Source organism: Danio rerio, chromosome 21 (genome assembly GCF_052040795.2).
Source record: "Danio rerio strain M-AB ecotype USA chromosome 21, GRCz13ab, whole genome shotgun sequence".
Lineage (NCBI taxonomy): Eukaryota > Metazoa > Chordata > Actinopteri > Cypriniformes > Danionidae > Danio > Danio rerio.
In genome coordinates, this window is record NC_141041.1 from 6230001 (window position 1) to 6244976 (window position 14976).

General features: G+C 39.3%; 1 protein-coding gene across 3 annotated transcripts in view; it reads left to right on the top strand.

The window, feature by feature from the left end:
* col27a1a (collagen, type XXVII, alpha 1a) overlaps positions 1–14976 on the top strand; it is a 229348-nt gene that overhangs the window by 169956 nt on the left and 44416 nt on the right. For all 3 annotated transcript variants that reach the window (XM_087299058.1, NM_001163294.1, XM_087299059.1), the window contains 6 exons: positions 1827–1880; positions 1966–2010; positions 2108–2161; positions 4528–4581; positions 11493–11546; positions 11752–11805. In XM_087299058.1, the coding sequence (XP_087155184.1) occupies positions 1827–1880; positions 1966–2010; positions 2108–2161; positions 4528–4581; positions 11493–11546; positions 11752–11805 (315 nt within the window). The remainder of the gene's footprint in view (positions 1–1826; positions 1881–1965; positions 2011–2107; positions 2162–4527; positions 4582–11492; positions 11547–11751; positions 11806–14976) is intronic.

Consider the following 14976-nt stretch of genomic DNA (forward strand, 5'->3'; position numbering starts at 1 on the left):
ACATTATGTATAATGACTCCATGTTAAGTGTTAAATAAATAATATAATAATTTATTAAATGCAACTATTTTTTAGACAAATTTTTAAAATTTAAATCATAATATTAGAGTTTAAAATGAATTTACACTACCTGACAAAAGTCTTGTCGTTGATCCCAGTTGTAAGGGCAACAAATAATAACCTGACTTACAATTGATCATTTGGGAAAGTGGCCGAAGGGAGATTTTTTAGATGAATCATCTGTTGAACTTCATCCCAATCATCACAAATACTGGAGAAGACCTACTGGAACCCACATGGACCCAAGATTCTCACAGAAATCCGTCAAGTTTGGTGAAGGAAAAATCATGGTTTGGGGATACATTCAGTATGGGGGCGTGCGAGAGATCTGCAGACATCAACACCTGAGGTATCAAGACATTTGTGCTGCCCATTACATCACAAACCACAGGAACGGGCGAATTCTCCAGCAGGATAGCGCTCCTTCTCATACTTCAGCCTCCACATCAAAGCTCCTGAAAGCAAAGAAGGTCAAGGTGCTCCAGGATTGGCCAGCCCAGTCACCAGACATGAACATTATTGAGCATGTCTGGGGTAAGATAAAGTAGAAGGCATTGAAGATGAGCTTAGATGCAGTCCTCCAAGCTCATGATGGAGTCAGACACACTATTCATTCTGTTTCCACTGCAGCATGACTTCTATACAGCTTAAAGTGACATTTAAAGGCTTAACTAGGTTAATTAGGTTAACTAGGCAGGTTAGGGTAATTAGCCAAGTTGTTGTATAAGGATGGTTTGTTCTGTAGACTATCGAAAACAAATATTGCATAAAGGGGCTAATGATTTTGTCACCAAAATCAGTCAAGTTTGGTGAAGGAAAAAATCATGGTTTGGGGATACATTCAGTATGGGGGCGTGCAAGAGATCTGCAGACATCAACAGCCTGAGGTATCAAGACATTTGTGATGCCCACTACATTACAAACCACTGGAGAGGGCGAATTCTTCAGCAGGATAGCGCTCCTTCTCATACTTCAGCCTCCACATCAAAGCTCCTGAAAGCAAAGAAGGTCAAGGTGCTCCATGATTGGCCAGCCCAGATACCAGATATGAACATTATTGAGCATGTCTGGGGTAAGATGAAGGAGAAGGCATTGAAGATGAATCCAAAGTATCTTGAACTCTGGGAGTCCTGCAAGAACAATATCTTTGTCATTCCAGATGACTTTATTAATCAGTGATGTGAGTCATTGCAGAGATGTATGGATGCAGTCCTCCAAGCTCATGATGGAGTCAGACACAATATTCATTCTGTTTCCACTGCAGCAGGACTTTATATTCTATACTGGACATTATTTCTGTTAAGAGAAAATACTTTTGTCTAAGCAAAGTCAGACCTTACTGTCATAATAAAATAATTAAAAATCAAGGTATGATCATTTTATTTTGGTCAAATAAGCGTAATCTAGAGGCCTTTGCCTTTCATATAAGCCACTTCTGACACCAAAATATCAACTAAAAGTCAAGTTATTATTTGTTGTTCCTAAAACTTGGACAGGCGACTATTGTCAGAATCTTAAATACTTTTGCTGTATTTCTATCACTGTTTAAATAGTTTTAATTTTAATGATTTTTTTAATTTGCACCACCTATAAAGAGTGCTTTATGTCAGTTGCACGGTGTACTGTAGATAGTATTGAGATCTATATATACATTTCAACGTCTTTATGCAAAATGCAATGTCTTAATTCTTTTCTGAGGCTTTGTTTATTTGCCCAGTCTACTCTGCCCAGACAACAAATCTTCTCTCTGTGTTGTTGTTTTTCAGGGTCAGATGGGCAGTAAGGGTTTCCCTGGGGCTCTTGGACTTGAAGGGGTCAAAGTGAGAACATAAGCAACACAAACACACACAAATCTCCCTCACACAAACACACATGGTCACTCACACACTCATTGATGTGTTTCAGGGTGAACAGGGAGTCACAGGGAAAGCTGGACCCATGGGTGAGAGGGTAAGTGTGCAGACTGAGTTACAGCTTTAAAACACACACACACACACACACACACATGACCCTCACTCTGAGGATGACCATGGTGTTGTGTTTGCAGGGTCTCGTTGGCTTTATCGGTCCCGGAGGAGAGGCTGGACTCGCTGGAGAAAAAGTAAGACACACTTTAGAGTGTGTGCATTTGATCGAATTTAAATGATATCCCAGAGTGCACCTTGTGAAGCTGATGTTGGTCAAATTTGCATGCTCATTTACATTACAGTTAAAAGCTTCGGTACAGATTGTTTTGACACATCGCCAACTTTAAAAACTTTAAAGCAAGTGAATAGCAAATTGTCATATTAGAGCAATTTCTGATGGTCCATAAATGTGACACTCAAGAATGAAGTGATGATCAGTGTTGGGGAGTGACTAGTTACATGTGAGTGTTACGTAATTGAATTACAAAATAAAAGTAGCTGTAATTTGAGAAAAAATGTGTAATTAAATTACAGTTACTTATGAAAATGTTAAAGATTATGAATGGGGTTACATCTAAACATTTTCTTTAAAAATCTGGGATATGTTGAATAATAATAATCTGTTGCTTTGCCTGTTTTTGATATGCACGATGCCTTCTGCTAAGGCCATTTAGTAAAGCTGTTCTATTCTGCTTGAACTAAATTTCTCAGTAGCGCCGCTACTTTATAACTCCAATAGTTTTTCAGTAGCGAAGCTATTTTTTAGTCAAGTAGCGCAGTAGTGTCCACACAAGCTACATTTACCGATGGTGAATCAATAAGTGACTGCACCGGCATTCACCGAGCTGTGAGGCCGGTGTCTAGCCAATGAAAATAAAGCCATATGATGGCAAGAATGACAATTTTCTCTTCTACCTGTTTTTCGGTGGTCGACAACAAATTTTTCGGTGCGTTACTGCCACCTCTCGCTCTGGTCGGTGACATCGCCAACCAATTAGGCTAACACGAGGAATTGGCTTGATGGAAAGATGACTGAGGGAGAGGAGGTCTATGAACAGTAGAAGTCAGAATTATTAGCCCCCCTTTTTATTTTTATTTTTTCCAATTTTTGTTTAACGGAGAGAAGATTTTTTTTTTTCAGCACATTTTTTTTTCTAAACATAATAGTTTTAATAACTCATTTATAATAACTGATTTATTTTATCTTTGCCATGATGACAGTAATTAATATTTTACTAGATATTTTTCAAGACACTTCTATACAGCTTAAAGAGACATTTAAAGGCTTAACTAGGTTAATTAGGTTAACTAGGCAGGTTAGGGTAATTAGGCAAGTTATTGTATAAGGATGGTTTGTTCTGTAGACTATTGAAAACAAATATTGCTTAAAGGGGCTAATGATTTTGTCCCTAAAATGGTGTTTAAAAAATTAATAACTGCTTTTATTCTAGCCGAAATAAAACAAATAAGACTTTCTCCAGAAGAAAAAATATTATCAGACATACTGTGAAAATTTCCTCGCTCTGTTAAACATCATTTTTGGAAATATTTAATCAATTAAAAAAATAAATAAAGGGGGGGCTAATAATTCTGACTTCAACTGTATGTATATATATATATATATATATATATTATATATATATTGCCTTTACTTTAAATTACCATAGTATTTTAAATGTGTAACACCTGGTTTTATTGGATTTTTAGTTTTTGCTGTTATATACTATAATTTGTTCCTGTTTAGTAAAGAACTGGACTGAACATTTATGCCTCATATGTTTCACTGACAGTTTTATTGATCGCTAAGATTTGATTGACTTGGATTTAAGTCGCTTCCATTTAAAAATGAAAATTGCAAAAAGCTTAGATGTATTTTTTTATTGCAAATGCCACAAAAATCACCCTGCACAGCTAAAATGTTGAGTTTGTAACAACAGTAAACGTGTTTGTGGCAAGGTCTAGTTTTGTGGTGACTGTACTTTATAATTCAATTTATATAATTCTAATTCAAGTGATGAAATATTTTGAAATTCTAACAGTAAACAGCTACTGTAAGCTCACACCTGCTTGGTATAAATGCGTGAAAATGATTTAGTTGAAAATATCCATTAGAAATAAAAAGTAATTAAAAAGTAATTAGTTGTAATCAGTTACTTTACTTTTATAAAGTAACTGTAAAGGTACACTACATATTACGTTTTAAATAGGGTAATTTGTAATCTGTAATCTATTACTATTCCAAATTAACCTCCCCAACACTGGCGATAATGGAAACTATTTAGAATGCATTGCGTAAATAAATAAATAAACAAACAAATAAATAAATAAATAAATAAATAAATAAATAAATAAATAAACAAACAAATAAATAAATAAATAAATAAATATTTTTTGAAGTATCTTCAAGTAGAAAACAGTGTTCTGAAATTATAATATTTCAAAATTTTACTATTACTTTTTGCTGGCGAATGTAGGCTTAGTGAACATAAGAGGCATTAAATGTCATCAGCCCCAAAGGTTTGTACATTGACGTAAATGTTTGTGTATGTGATTAATTTAGGGTGATCGCGGAGAGATGGGTTTGCCGGGACCTCCAGGAGAGAAAGGATCTACGGTGCGCCATGCTTACACGCACAAACTCTGTGCATAAATTCTCAGTGGGGATTTCCTCCCTCAAATTAGAAATGCTGTTTAAAACAGGAAGTTCAACTGTCCATCAAAGTTAGAAAGCCAACTTCCTGCCAGTTGTCAGCTCATTTTGAGCGTCTGGAGTATTTGTGCATTTCTGGAATAATAATAATGTAATTTGTGGATACAAAGTGGGTCACAAACATACAAAACTAACCATTAAGACTAGAGATGCACTAATATATTGGCCAGCAGTATTTATCAGCTATTATTGGATTAATTAAAAGCTATATCATTTATGTAGAAATGAGTGAATGATCTAACTTTTTTAGAGTCTAGGGGCTCTATTTTGACGGTCCATGCGCAGAGCGCAATACGCAGGATGAAACGCTTTCAGGGCGTGTCAGAATGCATTTTTGCTAATTTAAGGACGGGAAAATCCGCTTTGCGCCGTGGCGCATGGTCTAAAAGGGTTGAGTTTATTTTCTTAATGAGTTATAGGTGTGTTTTGAGAATAAACCAATTAGAGTCTCATCTCCCATTCCCTTTAAGAGTCAGCTGCGTCGAGCCATAAGCACATTCGCTATTTACAGGACGCAAAGTAAGTCTAAGTGGAAAAAATGAGCATTTCACAAGCAAACAGTTAAACAGTTGTTTTAACAGAAAACTGTTAAACAGAGCATCTACTGCGTGAGAATGAGAGATAATGGATCTATTTTCGCTCTTGGATAGGGAAACCTTTACGCACAGACATCAATTAGTCTTTAAATAAATAATTGTGTTTGTTAAGCGCAAATATTCGTTTCAAAACTATTTCTAAATTCAGTTCTAATTTCCAGCAAACGAATAAATGAATAATAATAACAAAATGTGCTCAAAAGCCTGAGTTATATCCTAATACACCTGCCATGCCCCATTTGGTCTAAAACCTGACAGGTGGGCAAATCTAAGCTTGTTTTTAATAAAACAAATATAAATATGGATATAATAAATAATACTGCTAATAATAATAACATTATACAAAAGCAAATTGTTATGAATGAACTGAAAAAGCCTCCCGAGATGAAGAATGCATAAAAGCAGTGAATTTTCATATTTATGTAGGCTAGAAAATAATGTTTTGTAATATTTTAATCCTTTATATTTATATCCTATATATATTCTTATTATATCCTATATATATCCTTAATATTTAAATTTTTTCATATGTAAATCATCATTTTTTCATCATGCTGAAACTAGCAAAAGACTATTGCGCCGCACCTTGCGCCACATTGCGCCGGGTGTATGAAAGGGCCCTAAGTCTTTGCAATAAAAAATAAATAAAAAAATTCCAAAATATATTCTGTGCTAAATGTCAGGCCTGATTCTAATGTGTATAAAAAGTTTGGGAAAGCAGCTGATTTGCACCATGCTCAAACACTGGCACTAAACCGTCGGTTAGTTTGGGCAAAATCATCTTGGATCATTAAAGAAACCGTTTGCATTTCAGTGGGTCAATAATTTACAGGACTAGCCAAATTTATAATATTCAATTCAACTTAATCATAAAGCACTTTAAAACCACACAGTGCTGACAACAGAGAGTAAAACAAACTTTAAAATACAAATAAATAAACATAAAATGTCAACATCTCACGCTGTGCTAAAAGCCAGAATGAACGAGTGGGTTTTAAGAAGAGATTTAAAAACAATAATGGTAGAGGCTTGTCTAATATACTGTACAACGGCAACTCATTCCAAAATTTTGGTGCAGCCACAGCAAAAGTCTCATCCCCTCTGAGCTTTCGACTGGTCCTGGGCACACCCAGGAGGAGCTGGTCGGCTGACCTGAGCGAACGAGAAGGTGTGTAAGGACAGAGAAGCTCAGAGAGGTTAAAGGGTGCATTACCAATTAGACACTTAAAAACAAATGAAAGTAACTTTAAAATGGTTCTTGAAATGCACAGGCAGCCGGTGAAGAGAAGATAAAATCGGGTGATGTGCTTGTATTTGCGTGTGCCAGTTAAAAGATGTGCAGCTGCATTCTGAACAAGTTGCAGTCGAGAAATAGAAGACTCACCCCAAAATAAAGGGCATTGCAGTAATCCAAGCGGGAGGTTATATGGCGAAAGCTCCAGCTTTATTAGTTCATTCATTCAACATTCATAGGCTTAGTCCCTTTATTAGTCCGGGGTCGCCACAGCGGAATGAACCGCCAACTTATCCAGCAAGTTTTTACGCAGCGGATGCCCTTCCAGCCGCAACCCATCTCTGGGAAACATCCACACACATTCACACTCATGCACTACGGACAATTTAGCCTACCCAATTCACCTGTACCACATGTCTTTGGACTGTGGGGGAAACCAGAGCACCTGGAGGAAACCCACGCGAAGGCAGGGAGAACATGCAAACTCCACACAGAAATGCCAACTGACCCGAGGTTCGAACCAGTGACCTTCTTGCTGTGAGGCGACAGCACTACCTACTGCGCCACTGCCTCGCCCGCTTTATTAGTTAATTTTATTAAATAACCATGTTCAATGTCAAATAAAAGCGAATGTTTTTAAATGCTAATCTCCTTTGATGTTTATAATATTGTATATATTTTTTTTTACATTAACTCCTCTCAAAATGCTGGACAGTTCAATGTAAAATAGAGCCATTCATTTATTTTTCTTCAGCTTAGTCCTTTTATTCATCAGGGGTCGCCACAGTGGAATAAACTGCCAACTTATTAAGCATATGTTTTACGCAGCGGAAGCCCTTTCAGCTGCAACCCATCACTGGGAAACACCCATACACATTCATTCACACACATACACTACAGACAATTTAGCTTATTCAGTTCACCTATAGCGCATATATTTGAACTATGAGGGGAAACCGGAGCACCCGGAGGAAACCCACACCAACACGGGGAGAACATGCAAACTCCACACTGAAATGCCAACTGACCCAGCCGGGGCTCGAACCAGCGACCTTCTTGCTGTGAGGTGACAGCGCTACCCACTGCGCTACTGCGGCGCACATTCCAATACCAATACTGGTCAATTGCAAACAGTATTTTGCAGTACTAATAAGTTATTTTCTCCATTAAATGAATGGCTCTGGCAACATGGTGGCGCAGTGGGTAGCACTGTTGCCTCACAGCACAGCAAGAAGGTCGCTCGGATATGCTGGGTAAGTTGTCGATTCATTCTGCTGTGGCGACCCCAGATTAATAAAGGGACTAAGCCGAAAAGAAAATGAATGAATGGTACTGAAATGTGTCTGTTTTTTGGTTAAAATCAGTATCAGCCAAACATTACCTATTGATGTATCCCTAAAGTGAAACTATAACAATATTTCTAAAGGTATAAATATGATAATTGCAGTTTATCTTATAGCAGATATAAAAACCCTTTATGTGCTGTCTGAAATGTTCTTCTTGAACAAGCCTTTTTCATAGCCTCCTGTGTCTACAGTGCATCCTAAAAGTATTCATAGTGCTTCACTTTTTTATGCTACAGCCTTATTCCAAAAATTATTAAATTCATTTATTTCCTTAAAATTCTACACACAATACCCCATAATGACATTGTGGAAAAAAATGTTTTTTTAATTGTTGCAAATTTATTAAAAATAAAAAACCTGAAAAATCACATGTGTATCAGTATTCACAGCCTCTGCTGTGCAGCTCTAAATTGAGCTCAGGTACTTTCTGTTTCCGCTGATCATTCTTAAAATGTTTTAGCAGCTTCATTGGAGTTCAACTGTGGTCAATTTAGTTGATTGAACATGATTTGAAAAGGTATACACCTGTCTATATAAGGTCCCAGGGTTGACAGTGCATGTCAAAGCACAAACCAAGCATGATGACAAAGGAATTGTCTGTAGACTTCCGAGATAAGATTGTCTCGAGGCACAAGGCTGGGGAAGGTTACGGAAACATTTCTGCTGCTCTGAAAGTTCCAATGAGCACAGCGGCCTCCATCATACGTAAGTGGAAGATGCTTGGAACCATCAGGACTCTTCTTAGAGCTGGCCGGCCATCTAAGTTAAGTGATCGAGAGAGAAGGGTCTTAGTCAGGGAGTTGATCAATAACCCGATGGTCAATCTGTCTGAGCTCCAGCGCTCATCTGTGGAGAGAGGAGAAATTTACAGAAGGACAACCATCTGTGCAGCAATCCATCAATCAGGCCTGTATGGTAGAGTGGCCAGACGGAAGACTGGAAATTCCCCACCTCAAATTTGCCAAAAGGAACATGAAGGACTCTCAGACCATAAGAAACTAAATTCGCTGGTCTGATGAGACTAAAATTTAACTCTTTGGATTAAATGCCAGGCATTACATTTAGAGAAAACCAGCCACCTCTCATGACCAGGCTAATACCATCCCTACAGTGAAGCATGGTGGTGGCAGCATCATGCTGTGGGAATGTATTTTAGCAGCAGGAACTGGAAGACTAATCAGGATAGAGGGAAAGATGAATGCAGCCATGTACAGAGACATCCTGAGTGAAAACCTGCTTCAGAGTGCTCTTGACCTCAGACTGGGGCGACGGTTCATCTTCCAGCAGGACAATGACCCAAAGCACACAGCCGAAATATCAATGGTGTGGCTTCACAACTACTCGGTGAATGTCCTTGAGTGGCCCAGCCAGAGCCCAGACCTAAATCCTATTTAACATCCCTGGAGAGATCTAATAATGGCTGTACACCGTCGCTTCTCATACAACCTGATAGAGCTTGAGAGGTACTGCAAAGAGGAATGGGCAAAAACTCCCAAAGACAGGTGTGCCAAGCTTGAGGCATCATATTCAAAAACACTTGAGGCTGTAATCGCTGCCAAAGGTGCATCAACAAAGTATTGAGAAAAGGCTGTGAATACTGATGTACATGTGATTCTTCAGCTTTTTATTTTTAATAAATCTGCAACAATTTCAAAAACTCCTTTTTCTCATTGTCATTATCAGGTATTTTGTTAAGACTTTTGAGGAAATGAATGAATTTAATCCATTTTGGTATACGGCTGTAACATAATGAGTGTGGAAATAAAGAAGCTAGTTGAATACTTTCCGGATACTTTGAATGTTCAGTTATTACACTTTAGAGGCAATGAAGAAGAGAAGAGAAATTAAAAGTGAAATTACTAAACCTACACAGACACACAGAACATTTCAGACAGCACTTTTGCTTCTTTTGCATCTGTACCTGTCATATGTTGTAGTTTGTATACACTAGAGGTGTGAACCTATACTGGTCTCACGGTTTGGTTCGGTTACGATTATCATGCCATCGATTCGGTTCAATTCGATATCTCGGTGCATCACGGTGCATTGACGATGCTTTCCATATATAGTGTTATATTTTAGGGGGGAGGCTATAACAAGCTGTATAAACACACAGACACACAGCAACACACTGTCTCTCATTCAAACACATACACAAACATAGACAGCATCAAACAAACACACACACGCACATACACACACAAACAAACACACTTAAGCCCTTGCAACAGGGAGAGCTCGCGCTGAGCGGAGCAGAAAAACTATAAAAACGAAAAAAATAAGCACTTTTCCGACGGTCCCTTACAGAGAGCTCCTCTCAGCGCGAGCTCTGCCGGCTAAAGTAAACGCAGACTGCGAGGGCTTAAACGGAGCAGTGCTCGTAATGTCAAGCGAAAAAAAGAAAGACAGCTGTGAAACATAACCAGCTTTAGCCCCTTTTACACATACAGACCTTTCCGGAAAATTACCGGCAATTTTCCGGAAAGGTTGTATGTGTGAACAGGTCCTTTTTGAAAATACCGGTAAATTCGTTCTGGCTATTTTCCGGAAAGAGAAGTTGTAACATTACCGGCAATTTGCCGGAATGCTGCGCTGTGTGAACGCAGAAGGAATATTTCCGGAATAAGCGCGTGCACGTCTAGAACGTGCTGACGTAAGACTTCTGCTTTAGCCAATCACAACAGTCAGACGCATTTACGTCCGCGCGGTTTATGAGAATAAAAGCCTTTGAATATTTTTCCAGACACATTTAGCTGCTAGAAGTTAGTCAGATCACGTTTATATGTTCTCCTTAATGCCAACTGTGCAAATAATCATTAATAAGATGCTTATGATAAGCCGTTGTTTGTTTACCTTCAAGCTTTGCGTGCGCCTATGAAACAGCCTGTGAGCGCCTGCACACGCACATATTATGAACATCTCGACATGCGAATATGATCCTGTGAAAGTTGTTTACAATATTGATCATCAAAAGAGTTTGTAATTTAGTCAAATGTTTACAAATACAAGCGCAGCCGTTTAAAGCTCATTTGTGGTGAATGATGTAAGAATTTACCGGTATTTTGGAATGGATGTGTGAATGCTCTTTTGCGGAAAATTTCCGTAACGTCCTCGCCTGTGTGAACAGCGCTTTTTTGTATATACCGGTAAAGTCGTTCCGGAAATTTTCCGGATATTTACCGGTATCACTGTGTGAAAGGGGCTTTTGTCTTTCTGTAGGAAACACACTTTAGATCTTTTTAGGGTAAACGTTTTTTGAGTTATTGCCGTCTATAACTGAAAGTGTGTCAGGAAAATCGAAAACAAAACCAACTGAAGCGCGCTCATTTCTGGCGCCCCACTGGATATACAGCGCCCTAAGCAATTGCCTATGGTGCCTATGCCACAGGCCGGCCCTGAGTTGGCTGAGTGTTGTAAATAACGGCGCTCACCTCCCTCGCGACAGAGCGCATAGGAGATAAATGACGTCACAACATAATAACCGGTTATGGTTATTACTGAATCGATACCGAATTGTCCGCGTCTGCATCGCGGTGCACAGAAGAAACAATTAATTTTGACACCCCTAGTATACACATATATATGTATATTTTGTATGTTGTTTCTATGTCTGTTTTACATATTTCTCATCTCTTTCAGGGTCACCCAGGAACTCCGGGAGAAGGCGGCCCACCAGGACCACCAGGCAGTCCAGTGAGTCTGTTTGAGATATTTTTGAGGTCAAAGGGAAGCTAACGGTACCTGCTGTGGTCAGATGAGTGTGCTGTCCGTCAGCTGTCAGACACCTCCTGCATCTACTGCTCTGTGCGGCAGACAAAACAAACAGAGCGAGAGACAGGAGTCAGTCATCAACCCCATAGTGTGTGTTTAATGGCGGACGTAATCTTTTTTATTACAGGGCTCACCGGGATCACGTGGACCCATCGGCATAAGAGGACCTAAAGGAAGACGGGTAAGACATCTGGGCATAATAAGTGCAGAAGTATGTGTGTGTGTGTGTGTGTGTGTGTGAGCGTATGCTTGTATGCCTGTGTGTCTGTGCATACTGTATGCATATCTGTGCCTGCGCATGTGTGTGCATGCATGTCTGTGCATACGTGTGTGAGTCTGTGCATGTCTGTGCGTACGTATCTGTGTGCATGCATGCGAGTGTGAGTGTATACGTGTGTGTGTGTGCGCGTGTCTATGTGTCTGTGTATGTGCGAGCGTGTGTATCTGTGTTTGCTTGTACGTATGCGTGTGTGTGCGTATGTATCGGTGTGTGCATTTATGTGTGCATGTGCGTGTGTGCGTACGTACCTGTGCATGCATGTGCGTGCGTATATGTGCATGTGTGGGTACGTCGTGTCTGGGTGCACGCTTTTCTGCGTGTGCGTATCTGCGTGCGTGTCTGAGTGTGTGGTTATGTGTCTGTGCATGTGTATCTGTGCGTGCATGTCTAGGTATGTGGTTGTGTGTCTGTGTCTGTGCATGTGTATCTGTGCGTGCATGTCTAGGTGTGTGGTTGTGTGTCTGTGTCTGTGCATGTGTATCTGTGCGTGCGGATCTTTGCGTATGTGGGTGTGTGCATATCTGCGTGTGTGCGTATCTTTCCACATGTCTGCGTGCGTGTCTTTATGCATGTGCATTTGTGCGTATCTGTGCGTGTGCGTCTAGGTGAGTACGTATCTGTGCGTGCATATCTGCGTTCGTGACTGCGTGTGCGGGTGTGGGTGTGTCTGTGCGTGCATGTCTGCGGGTGTGGATGCGTGTCTGCATGTGTTTCTGTGCATGCGCACAAATGCACACACGCACAAATGCATATCTGTGGGTGTGTGCGTGTTTGTGTGTGTGCGTAAAAGTGGGTGTGTGCGTGTCTGTGCGTGCACGTCTATGTGTAAACATATGTCTGTGTGTAAGCGTCTGTGCGTAAGCAGGCATGTCCATGCTTTTGTGTCTGTGCATAAATGTGGGTATGTGCGTGTCTGCGTGTGCGTGCCTGTGTGCATGTGTGTGTGTATGTGTGCATGCGTATTTGTGGGTGTATGTCTGTGTCTGTGCGTGTGTGTCTGTGCGCATGAGTGTCTTCGTCTGTTTGCATGCTTGTACTGTATGTCTGTGCGTGCGTGCGTGCGTGCGTGTGTGTGTCATTTATCTTTTGTCTGAAGTAAAACAGCACAACAACTGAAGCAGGTTATCACACATGTCCTCAATATAGTTACTTTAAATCGCTGGATTAGTTAGTTATCCAATAGTTTTTCTTAGTTAATTCATTATAATGGAAAGATACATTACTAAAGTAGCTGTGAATGACAATAAACCTCGACTTGACTTGAACTTGACTTAATCTGACACTATGTAGTTGTCTGAAGGTGTCCTTAGGTAATTAGTTGGTTAATTTGTTAAACCAGCTCTCAATTTGTAAATAATTTGTATTAAATTAAAATAATTAAATGATATATTATAATAGTCAAGTGTCTGACTGTGTTTTAGTACACACACTTAAACACACACGTTGTAAATGTTTTTCATTAACCAGCAGAATCGACCTGAAAAGACTGAGTGCTGGGATTCAATGGAAACAAATGTAGGAGCGTTGAGTGTCTTCATGCGGCTGTCTAGTCTTAGTTAGAGCCCCTCACTGAGTCAATAAATCAAACGGCGTTGCCCTGATGATTCATTGATTCACTGATGCATTTAACCCTGTTTTTGTTTCCTTTCTTCACCACCTCCATTACAGAAGCAGCCAAAACAGAGCAGAGCCTATTACCAATGACTGATGAGTCTTTATTTACTATTGCCTTTATTAAAAACAGATTAAACCCTATTTTTATCTCTAGACAAAACAAAGCGACAAAATGTTTAGTTGCTTGTTCGCTGTTGTTTGCCTTTTTGGAATTTTGCGTAATTGCTAAGGTAATTTGCTACCTTTTGAGTTATTTAACCAAACCTCTTTTAAGACGTGAGAGTGGACTTTTTTGGATTTAGACCAGTGAGTAGCCAACTAGCAACGGCTGCATTGAAATGTAATGTAATAAACCAACAACTGCCGTAATAGCCTAAGAATCTATCTTTGTGGTCAACTGTCTTGCCTGTGAGTTTAACTAATTGGCTAGCTAACTGACTAAGTAACTTACTAACTGACTGACTGACTAACTAACTTAGTAGATAGATAGATAGATAGATAGATAGATAGATAGATAGATAGACAGACAGACAGACAGACAGACAGACAGACAGACAGACGGACGGACGGACGGACGGACGGACGGACGGACGGACGGACGGATGGATGGATGGACTGACGAATGGATAGATAGATAGATAGATAGATAGATAGATAGATAGATAGATAGATAGATAGATAGATAGATAGATAGATAGATAGATAGATAGATAGATGGATAGACGGATAGATAGATAGATAGATACATACATACATACATACATACATACATACATACATACATACATACATACATAGATACATAGACATATAGATAGACAGACAGACAGACAGACAGACAGACAGACAGACAGACAGACAGACAGACAGACAGACAGATAGATAGATAGACAGATAGATAAACAGATATATACATAGATAGATAGATAGATAGATAGATAGATAGATAGATAGATAGACAGACAGACAGACAGACAGACAGACAGACAGACAGACAGACAGACAGACAGACAGATGGAATGACGAATGGATAGATAGATAGATAGATAGATAGATAGATAGATAGATAGATAGATAGATAGATAGACAGACAGACAGACAGACAGACAGACAGACAGACAGACAGACAGATAGATAGATAGATAGATAGATAGACAGATAGATAAACAGATATATACATAGATAGATAGATAGATAGATAGATAGATAGATAGATAGATAGATAGATAGATAGATAGATAGATAGATAGATAGATAGATAGATAGATAGATAGATAGATAGATAGACACACCAACACAATCTCACGGCAATTCGTAACTTTTTCATTTAGTGGCTAATTTGTATGAATTCGTACGATCTAATTCGTACAATTTAGTACGATTTGCTTATCCCCCAATGACGGTTAGGGGTGGGGTCAGGTGCCACGCCTCCTTTTTAAAATCTTACCATTTCGTACG